At 45.4% G+C, this 20026-nt stretch overlaps 1 protein-coding gene across 1 annotated transcript in view; it reads left to right on the top strand.

Moving 5' to 3' along the window:
• The first annotated feature begins 2550 nt into the window (after window positions 1–2550).
• LOC147665729 (uncharacterized) overlaps window positions 2551–20026 on the top strand; it is a 44494-nt gene continuing 27018 nt past the window's right edge. The window contains 4 exon segments of the mRNA XM_086949559.1: window positions 2551–4023; window positions 4120–4444; window positions 9822–9871; window positions 11070–11121. Of these exon segments, the coding sequence (XP_086805685.1) occupies window positions 2551–4023; window positions 4120–4444; window positions 9822–9871; window positions 11070–11121 (1900 nt within the window).

The raw sequence follows: 20026 nt of genomic DNA, 5'->3' as shown, positions 1-20026 counted from the left end.
AAGAGTGGTCTGCTTAATTCAGACACTCTGTTCATCACCACCCCCTTTTCTGAATCATTTTGTCCACCATAAGCGTGGAAGGGTATACTCAGATGTGAGTCCCTTGCTCATTGCACCATCAGGATTCAAGCAAGCCGGGCCGAAGACGGCTGAAATGCCAGAAACCGGTCCCCGGTAGCTTGTTTCCTTCCCAGTATAAGAATTGGCTTGGTAGTTTGGTCTGCCCTGTTCCCATGATGCACTGGGCCAGGGTCAGACTAATTTGCATATAGCCAAGTTCTGAGCTGGGATGGTGCAGTGAGCTAAAAAACGGTGATGGATCAAGCCCTGATCTTTGGACTGGGTAAGAGTGGTCTGCTTAATTCAGACACTCTGTTCATCACCACCCCCTTTTCTGAATCATTTTGTCCACCATAAGCGTGGAAGGGTATACTCAGATGTGAGTCCCTTGCTCATTGCACCATCAGGATTCAAGCAAGCCGGGCCGAAGACGGCTGAAATGCCAGAAACCGGTCCCCGGTAGCTTGTTTCCTTCCCAGTATAAGAAGTGGCTTGGTAGTTTGGTCTGCCCTGTTCCCATGATGCACTGGGCCAGGGTCAGACTAATTTGCATATAGCCAAGTTCTGAGCTGGGATGGTGCAGTGAGCTGAAAAACGATGATGGATCAAGCCCTGATCTTTGGACTGGGTAAGAGTGGTCTGCTTAATTCAGACACTCTGTTCATCACCACCCCCTTTTCTGAATCATTTTTGTCCACCATAAGCGTGGAAGGGTATACTCAGATGTGAGTCCCTAGCTCATTGCACCATCAGGATTCAAGCAAGCCGGGCCGAAGACGGCTGAAATGCCAGAAACCGGTCCCCGGTAGCTTGTTTCCTTCCCAGTATAAGAATTGGCTTGGTAGTTTGGTCTGCCCTGTTCCCATGATGCACTGGGCCAGGGTCAGACTAATTTGCATATAGCCAAGTTCTGAGCTGGGATGGTGCAGTGAGCTAAAAAACGGTGATGGATCAAGGCCTGATGTTTGGACTGGGTAAGAGTGGTCTGCTTAATTCAGACACTCTGTTCATCACCACCCCCTTTTCTGAATCGTGGTGGTTTTAAGTACTCCATCAAGTTGACGGTGTCCCGCCCGCTGTATTTAGATGTGTGCAGTTTGAACCGCCGTCTACATCTACAGACTGTTTTCCGTCACGGAAGTATTAAGGGAAGAGTTGTGGTGCAGCAGCCAGGGCGGCACACTCCGGAACACGTGGGCTCACGGTTCGATCCCCGGCTCTGGCGGCAGGTTAGCCCAGCACCTTGTGACTCTGGGCAATAGCTTGCTTAATCTTCCCGATGGCCCCCAGCACCGGGACACCTCTCCGGAGGTTGCTGTGCGCTTTACAAATGCTGGTATTTTCATTTTAATTCACCTCCGACGCGGAGGTCTTGTCTGCCGGCTGACAATACTCTGTCGCAGTCAGGCCTGCGGTATTGTGGCAAGCCGATTTTAGATGTCCCTGTTGTGCTGGTGTTGTCCTAGCGGTGGTTCGCTGATGGAGTGAGTTCCTGGTGGATTGATGACTTGTGAGTACTACTTATTAATGTGTCAATACACATTTTTGTTGTGTGCTTCTAAATACATATGTAGGTAATGTGTCATGCCCCTTTTTGTTACTTATTACATGCCACACAACCAACATTCCCACACTGTATAATCCACACCCAAGGGCACCACAAGCACAACACCTACAACCACCACAACAATATTTTGTTTTTTAGTGTAAAAAGACCTTGTTAAGTTGTAAAATAAACACTACTGCATTACACATTAGACTAAATTGCATGTAAGTGCGAGGCAACCACACATGAGGCTACATCAATCGTTAACACACTATTCATAGTAAGACAATTGTGAAAGTAGCTTTCCTCAGATCCTGGTGACAATGGAGTTGTTTGGCGTTCTTGTACAGTCGAAGCAGCAAAGGGGGACATGGACGAAGGGGTTAAAGACAGAAGTAGAAACCAGTAAAAAAAGGTACATGTATACCTCATTTCCTTCGATTCCGCCAACTCCTAGTAGGATGGATTCCCTCCACAGTTGTCTTGACGGAAAGCCACATCTTAATAGTCCCGTCAGCAGCCGCTTCTGCCTATGACGCTGTTGACGCAGTTGAAAATTCCTTACTGAGTCGGCTTGACTCTGGCCTTTTTTTATCTATAGGCCTGCCAACATCTAAATAGAGCAGGTGAACCGCCAAGTAGGCAGGCAGTGAATCCGTCTAAAAAGTGACTGCGAGACCATTACCCCCAAGATTTTTACCAGGCCCATAGTGTTGGAAACACATTTCAAATCAGTGCCTTTTTTTAATGCATGAACTATGTTATGGATATTGTTAAATTTTAATGATTGAATTTTTTTCTGGTTTTAGAAATTCACAATTTTCTCTGATCACACCAGGCTTGGTGAGACAGGAAGGAGTATTTTGACCTAACTGTCTTGTGATAACGTGTTATCTTTTCTCTTTTCCTGCCCTCTGCAGACACTTGAAAATCAAAATACTGTTATGGGGAGAAGACGGGCTCCAGGAAATAAAGTGACAGCGCAGTGTTCACGCGAATCCGTAAGAGCCACAGTCCCATCTTTACCTCTTTATGACGTCTCAGCTTCAAGATCCCGAAATGATGCTCAGAGAAACCAGGAGCTGGAACCGCCTTTGGAGAACCTGCCGCACATTATCCTTCTATCCCTGCTGGAGGAGTTGGAAGCCAAACTCGATAACTTGCTGAACACTGTGGAGGACGTACCTTCTAGAGTCGCTGGCCTTATTAAGAAAATCTGGATAGAAAAGGATCAATGTTACCTAGATAATGGTGGAGTGTCTTTGGAGATGGTCTGTCCGGCGAGCATTAGAGATTGTGCTGTTAGCCGGTCTCCTGCGACACCTCAAGTGGACAGGCCAGGTGGACCAAGCTTGTTTCTTCAGCCGGTGTTCTCTCATGGGCATGCACCAAAGCAAAACTGTATGCTCTCTTCTCCGACCGATGTTCAAGTGCGTCCAGAGGAGCCAAGCCTTTGTTTACAGCCAATGTTTCCAGATCGACATCACCCACAGCAGGACCAGTGCATGCAACCTGGGTTTCCAGATGGAAATGTACTTCAGCAGGGTTGTACTGTATCCAGGTGCCCTCAGACAGATCCTCCAGGCAGATCACTGGGGGCAAAGCTGTATCTTCAGCCGGAATTTGTTGAGTGCCAGACACCACAACAAGACCACAGCATACAATCAGCGTTCCAAGAGGAGAGGGAACCAGATGTGCACCTGAAGCAAGAACCATCCCCATTGTCTGCTAATAGCTGGGACCAGCAACAGAACATCTGCCCACACTCGCTATTTCCTGAAGGACAGGAACCACAGAAAAAACACTGTATACAACCCACGTCACCAGATGGGAAGGAACCTGATGATCCCTTAGAGGAAGAATTGATGTGTTTTGAATGCCAAGATCCCCAGGGGAACCGCAGCCTACAACCTGTGTCACCTGATGGGATGTCATCAGACGAACACATAGAGTTTGTGCTATTGTCCTTTGATGAGTTGGGGTCACAACAAACCCAGTGCCTCCAGCAACACCTATGCTTGCAGCAGGAACTTTCTTATGCACAGGATCCAAATGTGCTAGAATCTATGCACCCTGAAGCACAGGAACCAGATCAAAATGACAATCTAGAACTGGCCTGTACTGATGCACACGGTTCAGATCAGAATTACATGCTAAGATCACTGCACACTGCGGCACAGGACCGAGAGCTAGAGTTAGTGCTTCCTGAAGCACAGGAACCAGATCAGAACTACACAGTGGAACCACTGCACCCTGAGGTGCAGGATTCAAATCAGAACTACAAGCTAGAAACTCACTGTACTGATTCACAGGGCTCAAATCAGAACAACAAGCTAGAACCACTGCACACTGCGGCACAGGATCAAGAGCTGGAATCAAAGCGTCCTGAAGCACATGAACCAGATGAGAGCTACACAGTGGAACCACTGCACCAAGAGGAGCAGAATTCAAATCAGAACTACAAGCTAGAAACTCTCTGTACTCATGCACGGGGCTCAGATCAGAACAACAAGCTAGAACCACTGCACCATGAGGAGCAGGATTCAAATCAGAACTACAAGCTAGAAACTCTCTGTACTGATGCACAGGGCTCAGATCAGAACAACAAGCTAGAACCACTGCACCATGAGGAGCAGGATTCAGATCAGAACTACAAGCTACTGCACCCTGAATCACAGCATCAACATCAGAACTGCAAGCCAGAACTGCTCTGTCCTGATGTGTGGGGTCGGTCTGTGTCTCCATCATTCCTAGGACTGGATACAAATACTGCAGATGAAGACTCAATGGAGAGAGGAAATGCAAAATCACATTTATTGTCGTCCAAAGCCACCCCAGGTATGTGTTTCGCTATAAATGGACACGTGGAGTGCACACTAACACATGTAACCTCTTTAGAATGCATATGGGCAGATTTTAGAAAGTCTCCGAGGGGATCATGTTGGTTTGGATGGAAGCCCCTGAGCAATACTGACCACCAGAGTACGAGTACACTGGGTGCATGTGTGTCCCTGCATTCTCCTCCTCTGTTTCCACGCAGGACTGCATCCTTCCTGTGCAGAAACAGGCCTGGTTATGGTACTCTGCATGAGACAAGTAGGCCTTTAGCTCTCATCCTTCCTTATTCGTCCCCATTCCAGGCTGAGGAACTGGAAATAGCGCTGTTCATGGGAGGAATTACTGGGAGGAATCACACTCAATAGTCTGATGCATGTGATGTGGTGTTCATTGAGAATAGCAGACATGCGCAGTTTAGAGAGGGAAGTGTTTCCTGTTACACAGTTACAGTGGGTAAGACGCAGACGACTCCAGTTCCTGATATAAAAATCCGAGTATGTATTCAGCCTCAACAGCAGGGATGACCAGGGATGTTCTTGCCACTGCGGGGTTCTACAGGAGTGCACACCACCCCATGATAGACAGATACACAAAGTGATTGGTTATGTGTCACTTGTGAGTTCACCCTCCCGACTTCTAGCTCAGTCCCAAGTGTGTTGGGAAAGTTTTTAAGGAAGATAAAAGTAGCCATGATCTACCTACAGCAGCACCATGCCTTTAGCAAACTCTTTACTATGAAAATGTCATCACATCATCACACGTAACATGCTGAGTTATGGTTTGCACACCCGTAGTGTGAGTTACGGATTGTGGTTCTAACCATAACTTACAAATTTCAGGAGTTTATTCGGTTTTGAGTCTTAACCAAAAATTCATTTTATCCATGTTTTAAAGGTAATTTCTGATGTGTTTTTTAAAGACCCATTAAGGTTTTATAACTAAGTGACTATAACTTCACAGTAACTTTTTTCAGTTAAAATATATTAGGGATAAAGTACCCCCTGCTATACATTCTAAGGATATTGCATGTCGACGAGGAGTTCCATAACCGTAGAGAGGAACCATGCTGAAGGCAGACTTCCTTTATAAGATTATAGGGCTCCAAGGTGACTGGCAATTCTCTCATAATGTGCGCCAGGTGGTATTTTATCCCATATAATACATGTTCACCCCATCACCTTTCCCACAAATCACTTAAAACCTTGGTGTGTAGCTGTTTCATATGAAAGGGCAAACATGTTTGCAACATGAATATTAAAAATAAAACCTCCAGTGCAAAATTAAACACATCATAAACCTGTTAAATATTTGTTGCACACAAATATTAGAAACAGTTCAATACAAGTCAGAAAAAAAGCTGCAGTAGCTGGGAATGTGCAGAAACATGGAGGAAGAGTCTAGCTTTCCTCTAAGAAGTTAAATAAATAAATATATTCTCTCTGCTTGTCACAGTAAGCTCGTAAAATAGAGCAGAAGAAACAAAAGCGACGTTACGTTTGTTCCTTTAAACAGCTGCTCCAATTATGCTCGTCACCTGACCTGAAATATAAATATATGTTCATATAATTACTTTGGCACAGTTTATTGACTGTGCACAAAGCTATTTGGGTGTGGCTTGGCTAGTTTCATGCATGTCTTTAAAGTGAATTGTCAAAAAAGTACAGAAAAAAGGTTGAATGAAATTGCAACTGTTACTAATGATAGTGCCTTTGATTCATTTATTATAAATCCATTCAGTTGTTTTTGTGAAATTTAGCGTTTTGAAAGTGTTTTTGTGAACTTCAAATTAAGCCAGTAGTCAATTAAGATAAAGCTGGATCTTTAGCCCATGAATGGTCAGTGAATCTGGACTTGCGGAGCCAAATGTAAAAATATATTGGATCCGATTGGATGAGGGAGCTTTTTCTTCTGTTGTCCATTTCGGATACATAAACCCAAAGTTAGGTCTGCAGACCTGAAGCTCCCTGATTGACTGGCTACAACTCAAATCATTACATGATGAAGGAACTTGTTCCCCCGCATCCTGACAAAAAGAATAAAGAGGCCAGAAGCAGCTGAGGTACCATCCTGGCACGGGGGCAGCCCGATGGTGAAGTGTAAAAACATGTTGCTGATTTTGACACGGGGCTGGGTTCCACGTCTTGGCCCCTGAGGTCTGCAAACCGCGGGCTACTGACTGAAAACTACAGCAATTGGTCTTGTCCTCTGGTGGACATTTCTGATGTTCGGAGACCTGTTGCTCGGTCTGAAACCCTATCAATGTCCAATAAAGATGCACAAGTTTGCAAGGGTCCACTAACCGCAAGAGAGTGTCCACAAACCCTTAAAAATGTTTAAAAAGTTCAAATAAGGCCGACCCTGCAAAAACCCACTGAAAACAAGCATTGCTAAGCCAATTGGTCTCTCCAATCACAGAACTATTTGCTTGGGCAATAAATGTTAGCCATTATGTACACCAGTGTGGCTGCTACTTCGCAAGGCTAACATTTAGTTGAGTGGGGTGGGATAGGTTGGGGAAGAGTGGAGTGGAGTGGAGTGGAGTGGATTGAGGTAGATTGGGGTCGAATGTCGTAGACTGGAGTGGAGTAGATTGGAGTGGGGTATATTGGGTAGAGTATATTGGGATAGATTGGAGTGGAGTGGGGTAGACTGGGGTATAGTGGAGCAGAGTTGGGTGGATTTAAGTGGAGTGTGGTAGATTGTGGTAAAATGGGGTAGATCCGGTGAGGTGGGGTTGATTGGGTTAGATTAATTGGAGTGGGGTAGAGTGGAGTAGATTGGAATGGGGTGGGTTATAGTGCAGTGGGGTAGATTCGAGTGGGGTGGGGTAGATTGGGGTATATTAGAGTAGAGGGGATAGAGTGGACTGGGGTATGTGGTGTGGAGTGTAAGGGCTTGGAGTGTTGTGTCATGGAGTGTTGTGTCATGGAGTGAGTCACGCAGATTGGAGCAGTGTGGAGTCGAGTGACATGCCGTAGAGTGTCTTAAAAGGGAGTGGTGTAGAATGGAGTGGCATGGCATAGATTGAAGTGGAGTGGTGTGGAGTGGAGGAGCATTGTGTTGAGTATACATGGTGTGGTAGCGCACTGCTATTATAGACAACACATTTTCAGTTGCGAAGACCATTACATTTGCACTGAAATACAGTTTTACTGCACATAAACGATAATGTGCGTAAATGTCATCACCTAGTGTATTGATGTGTTTTTATGCTGCTCAAAATGTTTCTCCTTACTTCAGAATTACAAAACAATGTGCTTCATTAGTACTAATTCTGATATATTCTGAAACATCACCTCAGCTAATTTTTTAGGTCTTGTCTGGCCTTAGCAGTGCGCATACGCTGCTCTCGCAATGACGAGGACCTTTTGGAATCGATAGGAATTCCAAAATGTCCTTACATTCTAAGAAGTGTAAAGCGCTCCAATACTGTCGGGTCGAGTTCGTGCTAAATAAAATCTGCAAAAAAAACGCTTGCTTCAACGAAGTCTGAGCACATTTCTCTTTCCAGGGACTTTGTGAGGAAAGAGAAGTACCAGTGTTTCTTCAGTACTCCTAGTCAGAACGCTACCCTAGGTTATGCCCATCCTCTAATGTGGTACCTCTGCTGTAAAGACTCATCCGGAATGTAAACAAGCATCCGCCATTTTGGTTTTCTATCTCTGTGGCCCGAGCGTTCTCTTCCTGCATCACCGTCTTTACTGCCACGCATAACTGTGAGCAATGTGTTGTGCAGACAGCAGTGACCTTCCGAGAAGGGCCCTGGCACTTGTTGGTTTACAAATTAAGCACTGGTTGCACTTGAGTGTTTGTGTTGCCGACAAACACCTCTCACCTGTTGTGTGTATTCCAGATATGCTGCTGTCATCAATTGCTGTAGATGGTGGAAAGTGTGTATTCATGCTGTATGTCCTAGCATTGCTTATTTATGTGCTGCCACTATAGGGCTGACTCTTTCACACTTCACCCAACTCCAGGTTGTGTGAAGTTCATGGAATATAAGTGAATAAATGTCTCCAATTTGAACCACCAGCGTGGTAGGCTCTAACCCTGATGGTTTCTCTGGTCTCAAACATGTGCATGCGCAGCCCGTTCCTTGCCACTGCATTCACTTTGCTCCACTGTGGACTTGTTGAACAGGTGTAACCCCTACTTCCACGTCTTACCTGCTTGACATTCGAGTAGTTGTGAGGAGGCTGGTACTCTCAGATGCAGTTCAATAATCCACGCGTGCCTGCGGCCAGGAGGACGTTGACTCCACCGACACGACGTCTGTTTTCAGCAGGTGCACCAGAGAAATAATGAATGCAGGCTTTCTTTTCCGAGAAAGCTTTGGAAGGGAGGATACAGAACCTGCAATCGTTATCACTTGCTACTCCCCTTGTGCTTTCCTTGGCTGTACCCAACTATTTAGCTAGCTGTGTTTAATTTCACATTGCGCTGAGCTCTGCAGGGGCCCAGCCCAGCCCTGGAATGGAGGTGGGGGTAGCAATGCGTCTGCCTGCATTAGTGTACTGGCAGATCCCAGATACCGCCTTTTTAGGTCTCGCGACCTATCAATGCGCATACGCATTGAGCGGAGCGAGAATTCAAGTGCTCAAAATGCTTGTCAAACCAAGGGCTTTTTGGTGCGGTTTTCTTTGAGTTCACGTGAATCACGTGACCAAACAAGCACGCGCATCAGCCTCCCTCCCTCCCTCCTAATTGCATTTTTTCACGGCCGCAAACACATCAAAGGGCTTCTCCCAGCGTGTGCTCTGCGGCTACTCCTCCCCTAATTATTCATGGCTGGCCAGTGGCCGGCCGTAATTTCAGTTTCCCTGCCGCTCTTGTCTATAATAATCCCTGCCATGGTTTCTCTTCTCTTTCATACTCTTCCCCTTGTTTCAAATGTTACAGTGAAGTTATGATTAGGATTGCTTTTAACATCTTAATTTATGTTAAAAAATAACATTTGAAACCCACTTAATAAACCATAGTGTCTCTCTCCCTCTCCCCCTCCCCCTCTCTCCCTCTTCCCTGCTCTCCTCTTTCTCTCTCTCCCTCCTTCCTTCCTTCCTTCCTATGCAGTTTTGATTATGGTTGGCTCAGAGTTTCTATAAAAATAAAATAAAAAAAAGAAAAGCAATTATTTATTTTCCTGATAACTTTAGAATCTTTGACTAATCTGCATAAACTTTTCAAAAAGATGTTTTTCTGGATTCTCTTTAGTATACTGTAGAAGGGATGGGCAGATATATGGACACGGAGGCTGGGTGGATTTACTAATTGTGAAACTTTAGGTTATCAGCATGAAAGCAATATATGACTGCTGTGTTATGATGTTCTTCCTGTGTGGTCAATGGGTATCGTCCTTTCTGATGTTTCTCCTTTTTAGGTTCTTCCAGGAGGTGGTCCACGCCGGTACCCTCGACGAAAGAAAGTGTGGTAAGTATCCACTAACTGTACTAAATTTGTTCACTCTTCACCAACACCCATGAGAAAGACCCTTACGAGGTGAGGTTCTTTTCTTAGTAATGAAGGTAGGAAGAAGGTACACGTGGGCTCTCCCCCACTATAGCCAAAGGACTTCCCTTCTTGGTGTATATGGCCCAAAGGGAGGTCTTCCCTTTGTGGAAAACATTCCTTATATGTAGGCCTTCGCTTTGTAAGATAAGGGAACCACTATTAGAAAACCTAGGGAAAGGTGGCACTGCCACTGTCCACCCATGTGTTGTGTAGTTCCTATAAACCTATATAGGATCTGCGCGTTTAGAAAACATAGACTGTGCGATTGTTGTCTAGACTGATTCCAGACACCCCCACCGGGTATGTTCGCATGTATACCAGCTAGCTCACAGTGCCACTGTAAACTCCTCTTTCCAAAGAGAGAATAGTTCTTGGCAACTATCGAACATGACAACTCTGTCCCATCGGGGATTGTGGAAACAGTACAGTACTTTTCGCTCAGTCACTCGTGCTCACTTTTTCTCAGAGAAATACACAGAATAAACAGTGGGGTCGTTTTTCCAATAAGCCTTTATTGACCCAGCATCATTCTAGTGTAAAATAGGTGTGCTGACACAACTATAAGACAGAAACAGATATAAATGATTATAAACACCAACAGAGTAAAAGGATGGTAGATTCCTACCATCGTGCTAAAACAAGGAATAAAGGCAGGTATACAAATACATGACAGTAATTATGTGTACTCCTACGATGCAACCCTAACTAGATATATCTAAGTGTACCTAGCATGTATGTAGGCGTAGACTAGACACTGTCCACCTGTGTGATTAAAACAAAAAAGAAAGGTGCACACACCATGTCCTTAAATGCAAACATACTGATGCTGGACGAAAGCAAATGTATTTCAGGAGCAAACACAGGTACCCTCACTGTCTGTTAAACAGTGCAATAAACATGAATATAGTGCTGTAAACATTAAAAGGCCTCGTCCTTAAATCTAACCTCCCCTCCTTCCCCAGTCTCACCTTCCCCACCTCCCAAATCACTCACTGCAATGCCAAAACTCTTCTGAGTTGTGAAAAGCAAATCCACGCTCTCCAGCGGCGTCCACAACTCCTTGTACCACCTCTCTGGAGTGTCTTCCTGATAGTCTTTCTTTTGTTTTTCCTTACAGGTCGTTCCGCTACATGGGAAACTGAAGGATCGGCCTCCAAGACGCTCCGACGGTTGGTCAATGGGGGGGTGGGGGGGGAGTGGAAGGGGGCGGGAGGGGGGCACTTCTCCACATCTACCAAATGTGTTTATTTAATTCGGTGGATTCATATAGCACAGTCTTGGCCCAAGGGCATTAAAGCACTTTTGTAGGTATCATAAAATTACAGAAAAGCAACAAAGAAAAGAGATGAACCCTCGGATCATATTTGCGGGGACAGTTCAAATCTAGATAAATTGGAAAACTGGATGCAGAAAAGTGATCATAGCTTTATCATCATCATCATCATCAAAGCTTTATTTCGATATACAGAATATCATAAAAGCACTTAGAAATATAAAACCACAATTCATATACATTAAATTTTTTTAAAAGTACATTACAATAAAACCATTCATATTTCAATAAATAGTTTAAAAACAAATTAAACATTAGCAGCTTTGTGGGTTATATATATTTTTTTTAAAATCCAACTAATACTATGGTCATCTAGTAGCCTTCGATCTAATCAGCCAAGCCCAGCTCAGAAATTTGCCCACCCCACAAACTAAGGTTGTACTAGTGTCAGCCTTAAGTATAGTGCAGAGGAATGATCCCTGGTTCCAAGCAGTAAACACACTGGTTTTAGCCATTTCTGTCTGGGTTTTGCATAGGCTGGGCATACAAAGAAGACATGAGGGATGTTTTCAGTGACACCTTCACAGATTGGGCAGTCAGGTGGGGTTTGATGCGGGGGCTTCCACTTACACGTATAATCACGGAGGGGGAGGTTTCCCAACCTAAACTGGATAAAAAGGGATCTGTGTCTTGGTTTCTTAATGAAATCCAGGTAAGGCTCCAAACGAGGCTTTAATTTATGCTGCATGAACGCCTCAGTCAGCCTGCCTTGGTTTGGGTCCCTTAATTCTTTTTCATCAACCCACTTCCAGTAGGCTCATTTAGTTTCATCCTTGGATAGAGAAACCTCAGGCAACCAATCAATTGGCATGCCAGATTCAAGTAAGGGCTTCTTTATATTGCGAATCCAGCTAATTTTGTGAGCACCAAGAAGGTTCATAACTTCTTTCAAGCCATCTAAATACTTTGAGAGCTCGGGGGTCCGCCATAACCTGGCCCAGTAAAGAAGAGGACGTAGCCTGGCTAAATCCTTAATGGAACGGCGACCCAAATTGCTCAGTAATGGTTTGATGGGGGTACCCCTTGGTAGTGATGTCAGCTCCCTAAAAAACGTATTCTCAGAGGTGGTCAGGGCGTCAACACAATCAAAGCCCTACAGCTCTGCGCCGTAAAGGGCACAGCCTACAGCTTTTGCAGCATAAATATCCAAGGCAGGAGTGATGGGCTTAGAGATGGATGTGCGATGTTCTCGCCCTAATGCTCCGACTACCCTTTTGTGATTTAATACCATTTTATCTATGTGAGGTTGCCACTTTAAATTATGTGAGATTCTAATACCCAGGTAATCAAATTCATTTACGCGTTCCAGTGACACCCTATCTAAGGAGCGGGTGGATCTGGAAGCCTTACTTGAGTTAAAGTAAAGGAGTTTGGTTTTTGATGTATTTATGACCAGGCCCTTCCGCTCACAAAACAGACAGAAACGATCCAGCAGCCTTTGCAGACCCACGGGGGTTTTTGAAACCAACAGCGTGTCGTCAGCAAAAAGGAGGGTGGGCACTTTGTCACCCACCAAGACCGGGGCATCAGCGTTTATTTCGAGCAGAAATGAGACCACACCATTCACAAATAGCGTGAAGAGTGTTGGGGCTAACACGCAGCCCTGACGTACCCCTCGATTCACAGGTATTCTGTCAGTTTTCTGCTCTTGAGATCCCCATCTAATGCGGGCATAGGTTCCAACATGCATGCGTGCCAGAAGATTTAGAATTGGTAGAGGAATCCCCATCTCCTCCAATATCAGCCAAAGGTGTTCATTGGGGACCAAGTCAAAGGCGGTCGTTAAGTCAATAAATGCCAAATAAAGACCGCCTTTGCCAATGGTGACCACCTTCCAATGAAGGAGTAGCAACCTAAAAGCTTGATCAACCGTGCCTGTGCATGCCCTGAAACCGGCCTGAAAGGGTGAGATGATATTGTTCTCCTCTGCCCAGGAGAGGATTTTCTCCAGGAAGACCCTACCAACCAATTTCTGCCCAGCGTCTATAAGACTAATTGGGCGATAGTTGGCGGGATCCTCCCTATGGCCCTTCTTATAGATAGGGACCACCTTAGCCGCCCTCCATGAATTGGGGACAGGTGAGCCTGCTAATAGTGCATTTGTCAGATTTGTGAAATAGACTGCCCAACCATCAGGGTTAGCTTTAAAAAGGTCACCCGGCACACCATCCTACCCTGGGGCTTTAGCAGATACAATTTTAGCTATTGCCGTCAGAACCTCTTTTTTATCAACTCTAATGGGAGCAGCCTGCCGAGAACCATCATCCAGTGCACCGCTCAAATGTCCTGGGGCTCCAGGCAGTGCATTACCACCATAGAGTTTAGTAAAGTGTTCAAACCAGTCCCTGTCTGTGATATGATTGGGGATTTGATTCGAATCACAGCCATTCGAATTTCTGACGAGTGCCCAGAATAAACTACCATTCTTAGTTTTACTAGCATCTTTAAGGCTTTCCCAGTGGGATTCTTACCACTCCCTTTTGGCAATTGTTATGGCTTGTCTGTAATGCAATCTGGCCAACCGGACAGATACTGGATTGCGAGATTTAATTGCAGTAATTAAGTTATTTTTCGTTCTTCTGCAGTTACTATTAAACCATTTCTGGAATGGTTTGATTTTTGTCAAGCTCTTTTTACCCGGAACCATGAACAGCTTGCCAATCTGATCCATAGTAACAGTGTAAATGGCTTCTACCTCTGCAGACCCAGCGCCTCATTGCATACTCCAGATAGCCTTAATGACTGCTCAACGAGGATTCCATTCAGTGCATTCAATCTAGGTTCATCCATACAGAACTTTGGCCACTTGAGAAATCTATTACAGTTGGAGGGTATGATTTGCTTAGATATTAGCTCCCCACTATTTGAAGAGGTATGTTAATTTCTCTGCCACGGGTCCACCAGAATAAGGGACAAGGGGTTATGGTCACTCTCCACAGATGGTATAATGACCATATCTACCACTGACTTCCAAGCTCTCCTGTCCACCATTATATAGTCAATCCTGCTCTCGCACAATACTCTATTGTATGTCTTTGCTCCCTGGGCATCAGAGACAGTACGGCCATTCACAGCTCTTACACCTGTTTCAATCATTAAAGTATTTAATTGAATAACTACAGGAGACCATCTCCTCACAGGTCTGAGGGTAAGAGGCGGGACGCCCCATTGAGCATCGTCCTCATGCACTCCCAAGATATCATCTGCTGCCAAAGGTTCAAACGAGCAGTTAAGGCCCCCTGCAACCAGGACTAGAGAATCAGGAGAACATAATTTCAGCAAATCAGTTAGAATGTCAATAGTGGGTGACTTAGCCCCCCCCTTGGTACCTCTTGCATATACATTAAAGAAATCCCAAGTGGGGACACCATCCGTGCCCTCAATAGAAAGTCTCATAACATCCAAACAAGAGGAGGTGTGATGAGTGATCTTGAGATTAAGATCAACCATTACCCAAACCATGAGGCCTCCAGAGGGACGACCACGTCCAACCGAAGTAGCTGATGCATAGAAACAAGAGAATCCCTGTTTATACAACGGTTCAACACTCCATGTCTCTTGAAACATGCATATATCGTACCCATCAATAAAGCTATTCCAATCTGGTAATAGGAGCTTGTTTCGCAGACCTGCCACATTCCACGAAACAATTTTAAGATTGTTAATATAAACCTTACTGGGGATTGGAACACTTAAGGTTTCATCTAAGGCCTGGCTAGCATCAGTGTTGATAATACTCGGAATGTCCAGAGCTATATCAAAGGGCTCGTGCCCCACGGACTGACGTGAATCAAGAGGGTCTGAGGAGCAACCACCCAAGGGGGAGGGGGAGATATTCGATTCTCTTACTCCAGCATCGGGTCAATCGACTGCCTCCAGACAGTCAAAGCGATTTTGGTGAAAGAAATTTCCCATATTGAAGGAGGGCATATGCCATCCTCCCGGGGGTGGTCCCCTCCCTCTTCGCTGTACCGTTGTCCAGCCATCTAGCTGTGGGGTAAAATAACCCGGTGGATAAAAGTAAGTCAATGGGAGAGAATAAATAGTCGTACCTGTGCTAGGGTATCTCCAGTTGCAAATAAAGTCAACAATTCTAGGGTTGTCGAAATTAATCAAAATGCAATCACCCGTATGTTTTTGGCCAGGTAACCAACCCATGGTGCCCTTCGGATCATAAGTATTTTGCCAACAATGTGCGGGGGCAGAGGTCTATTCACATTTAACCAATGAGTGACCCTATTCCAAAGGTTTACGGACTTTCCACCTAATTTTTACCCAATTTTGGTACCCCTGTCAGGACTACTACAAGTGGACTGACCTCCGGGGGTAAATTTAATAGCTTTATCTATAGTGTCTCTGAAATAGGAGGATTTTGAGTTCCTTTTTAACTGTGGCAAGACTGGTGGTTGTTCAAGGAGGTTGTGGGAGGTAGTTCCAGATCCTTGTAGCGCTGGCAGAAAAGGCGAGCTTTATAAAGTGTTCCTTCCTGAATGTCGCTTGTTCCAGCAGGAGGACTTTACAATTTCTTGATTCTTGTTGGGATCCAGAGATTTTTAGTTTTTAAATAAAGGAGGAGGGTGTGAAGTTGTGGATGGCTTTGTGGGTCATGCATTCAGTGTTACATTGGTCTGTTGCTTCAATTGGAAGCCATTGTAGGATACGAAGTATAGAAGAAATGTGATAAAAAAATGTTGTGGCCTGTCACAAAGTGGAAAACTGTATGAAGCATTTCTCTCTGTGATGCTAATTTGCTCCGGGATACCAGACAGGAGAGAGTTCCTATAGTCGAGTCTGGAAAGTACTAGCGCATGGACTACTAAGTTGGCGGCAGGAACTCTTGAGCGCTGATGAGACCTGCTTCGGAAGGTAAATGTGAATGAAACCCAGCGATTTAGCATTCTCTGAAATGGCCAGTTTGAAGTTCAGTCAAGATAAGGCATCAAGTCACCCCTGGGCATGGAAGTTGGATTTTGTTTTGGTGAGATTACAAATAAAATCATCTTTCTGGATTCGTTTAGGTGGTGATTGGAGATTCGCTCTTAAATCCTTTCAGTGGTGTCGGAGAGTAGGAGGATGTCACTCTGGCAAGATATTTACAGGTAGATCTGGGTATCATCTGGATAAGCTGTGATAAAGAATTCCAGAGTTACGCGGAGTCTCTCCACGTGGTTTGAGATATAGATGGAACAAGATTGAAGCCAATGTAACCCCTTCTTTTAGGTCTGTATTTTGCTAGAATCGGCGCTCTCCATTTTAACTATTTGCTGTTGGTTAAACAAATACAAATTTAATCATTTTAGAAATGTTCCATCAGTTCCCATCCCTTCCTTCAGGATGTTCATCAGAGCACGGTGGTTGATTGTATCGAAGGCCGCCGGGTGGTCCAGAAGCACAAGTAGGCTGCACATACTCGAGTCTAAGAAGCCGAGAGTGTCAGCCACAATTTGCAGCGTGGCTGTGCCTGTGCTATAGCCTTGTCTGAAGCCAGATTTAAATGAATCAAGGAGGATGTTTATTGCATACGGAGGTATAGCTGTAAAGCCACAGACAATAATAACATCTTCCCTAAGAAGTGTTGAGATTGGGTGGTAGTGGTGCGCCTCATGGTCATCAGTGAGCTTCTTAAGGATGAGGGAGACCTAGCTAATTTACAAACATTTGGGAAAAATAACTTGCTCCAGTGAGTGATTCTCCAGAGAGGTCCAGTGCAGTAGCAGCCACCTGGGCATTTCCTTGTCCAAGGTTTCAGCAGATGCATGAGAGAGCTGGTTGGAAGGATTGATCTTAGTTAGACTTTCAAGTAGCTCCACCTCGGAGACTGTGGCCAAAGGCAACCATCTCCATTGGGGTTTGTGGTTCAGTACTCCGTAATCAGGGTTGTCAACTCTTGGAGGAAGGGAAAGGTCCATAGAGTCCACTTTCTCCCCATAGAAGGGTGGGCAATCTTCACATGAGCGTGTTATGACTTTGCTATTTAGGACGGGCTGTTGGATTGTTTAATGATTGAAAAGATGTTTAGGATAATTTTTTAAAGCGTTAAGCAGAGATCTGGTGTAGTTAGATTTTGCTTTGAAAATGTTCGATTTGTAGTTTCTGGCAGGCCTGAGGCTAACTAGATGAGAAAGAGAGTGTGCTTGTAGCTTTTCTCAAGATTTCTCAAGCGCTTTCTTTAGGCAAATAGATCCTTTTGCTCCTCAGTGGAGCATATTCTTTAATCAGACTTTCCACGCACTTCTTGACTGACTGTATTGGTGAGTGAATATGAAAATGGCTGGTTGGGTGAGTGTGTGCTTGTGTCAGGTGAGTGAATACATGTTAGTATCTGTATGAGTAAGTGAGCGAGTATGCGTGTAACTGCATGGATGAGTAAGCAGCTCTGTGCTTGACTGTATGGGTGAGTGAGTAGCTCTATGGGTGACTGACTCAGTGGCTGAACCAGTGTATGAGTGGATATATCAATGGCTGTATTAGTGGGTGAGTGGGTATATGAGTGACTTTATAGGTGAGTGAGTAGATGTGTGTGTTAATCTATGAATCATTGAGCTGCTGTGTAAGTACTTGTGTCAGAGTGTCAATGGGTTTGAGAATGGTAGTGTGGAAATTGAAGTGGGTGTATGAAAGGTTATTTGAGTGGGTGTGTCAGAGATTCTGTGGATGATGTCATCAGTGATGTCACTGACCATTTCATGAGTTATGTAGTATGTGAGGTCATAAGCAGTGCATTGCGGGGGGCAAGTTATAGTTAGCTCACTAACTATAACAGCTGAATTTCTCTGGTTTTGAATGAGTGAAACGTCAGCCTAACTATAAGTGAGTGCGTGTTAGTGGGTGTGTATGGGTCTGTGACTGGGTGTGTGAGTGACTGTATGGGTTTGTACATAGCTGTGTCAGAGTGTGCATATCTGACCTATATTTTGCCTCTTGCTGCTGATTTCAGACCGTTATTCTGCTTCGTTCTGCTCGTTTCTGACCTTTATTCCGCCTCTTTCTGCCAGTTTCTGGCATTTTTCTGCCTCTTTCTAATTTTTTCTGATCTTTATTTTGCCTCTTTCTGTCCGTTTCTGACCTTTATGCTGCTTCTTTCTGCTCTTTTCTGACCTTTATTCTGCCTCTTTCTGCCCTTTATTTTGTCATTCTCCTCGTTTCCGATCTTCATTTAGCCTCTTTCTGCCAGTTTCTGACCTCTATTTTGTCTCTTTCTGCTCTTTGCCTTTATTTAGGCTCTTTTCAATCTTTTTGCTGACCTTTATTTTGCCTCTCTTTGCTCGCTGCTGACTTCTATTCTGGCTCTTGCTGCTTGTTTTTAATCTCTATTATGCCTCTTTCTGCTTGTTGATGACCTTTATTCTGCCTCTTTCTCCTAGTTTCTAACTTTTATTCTGCCTCTTTCTGCTCATTTCTGTCCGTTATTCTGCCTCTTTCTGCTCATTTCGGCCCCTTATTCTGCTTCTTTCTGCTCATTGCTGACCTTTATTTTGTAGGTCGAGCGATTTGTTAAATCTACTTTGTGGGGTATGACTCCTCCTTTGCTTGCCTTTGGCTTATCTGTGTGTCCTCTAAAAATGGGACTGTGTTACTGGCTGATGGGTGCCTCATGTCCCACCCTTCCATTACTGGCTGATGGGTGCTGCATGTCCCACCCTTCCATAGAAGTTAACTCCCATGGAGTATTGCTGAGGGAGCATGAAGCAGCGCGCACGCAGTCCCATGCAGCTGTGCGCACGCAGTCCCATGCAGCTGTGCGCACGTAGTCCCGAGCCAGGGCATGCCCTCACGCCCGAGCAGCAGTGCACACGCAGCCAGTGCACACGCAGTCCCGAGCAGCGGCGCGCAAGGAGTCCCGAGCAGCAGTGCACACGCAGTCCCGAGCAGCGGCGCGCACGGAGTCCCGAGCAGCGGCGCGCAAGGACTCCCGAGCAGCGGCGCGCAAGGACTCCCGAGCAGCGGCGCGCAAGGAGTCCCGAGCAGCGGCGCGCAAGGAGTCCCGAGCAGCGGCGCGCAAGGAGTCCCGAGCAGCGGCGCGCAAGGAGTCCCGAGCAGCGGCGCGCAAGGAGTCCCGAGCAGCGGCGCGCAAGGAGTCCCGAGCAGCGGCGCGCAAGGAGTCCCGAGCAGCGGCGCGCAAGGAGTCCCGAGCAGCGGCGTGCAAGGAGTCCCGAGCAGCAGTGCGCACGCAGTCCCTACCTGCATTGCAGCTGATAAGTGTTTGTTAGGCTTTGTGGTGGCTGCCTCTTGCTACAAATTGCTGGGAAATCCACCCGAAAAGATATTCCATTGCTTGAGAAGAAAACAGCCGCAATGCTGAACCGGAAAGGACTTCGAGCTGGACCCGAAAACGTGGACCAGCAGTACAAGAGCCTGCTGCCTGCACTGAAAGTACGGCCGTCTTTGATAAACACCGGTGCTCGGTCAAAATAAACACGGGTCCATTTGGGCTCCCGCACGAGCAGCGCAGCAGGATAGGCACTGCCTGGTTTCATTTGTTCTAGTACAACGCAGGACAGAAATATTTTAATGGTGGGTCATTGGAGGGGCAAAACAAGCATGTATCTCAATGTTTCTTTATTTAAAGAAACCGTAACAGGTAAAGTAATCATTCTATTTGTAAAATGGGTAGTAACAACTGTTATAGGATACTAGCAGGAACGTAATGATGAAAAAATACTTAGGAAAATTATATTTTACCGTGATTGGAATAACTTATAATTTAGAGAGAGGGAAATTTAATTGATGGGAGGATGAGC

Source organism: Lissotriton vulgaris, unplaced genomic scaffold, assembly GCF_964263255.1.
Source record: "Lissotriton vulgaris unplaced genomic scaffold, aLisVul1.2 SCAFFOLD_5853, whole genome shotgun sequence".
In the NCBI taxonomy this organism is placed as follows: Eukaryota; Metazoa; Chordata; class Amphibia; order Caudata; family Salamandridae; genus Lissotriton; species Lissotriton vulgaris.
Note: the sequence above shows the minus strand (reverse complement) of the source record. Positions and strands in the feature narration are given on the sequence as shown.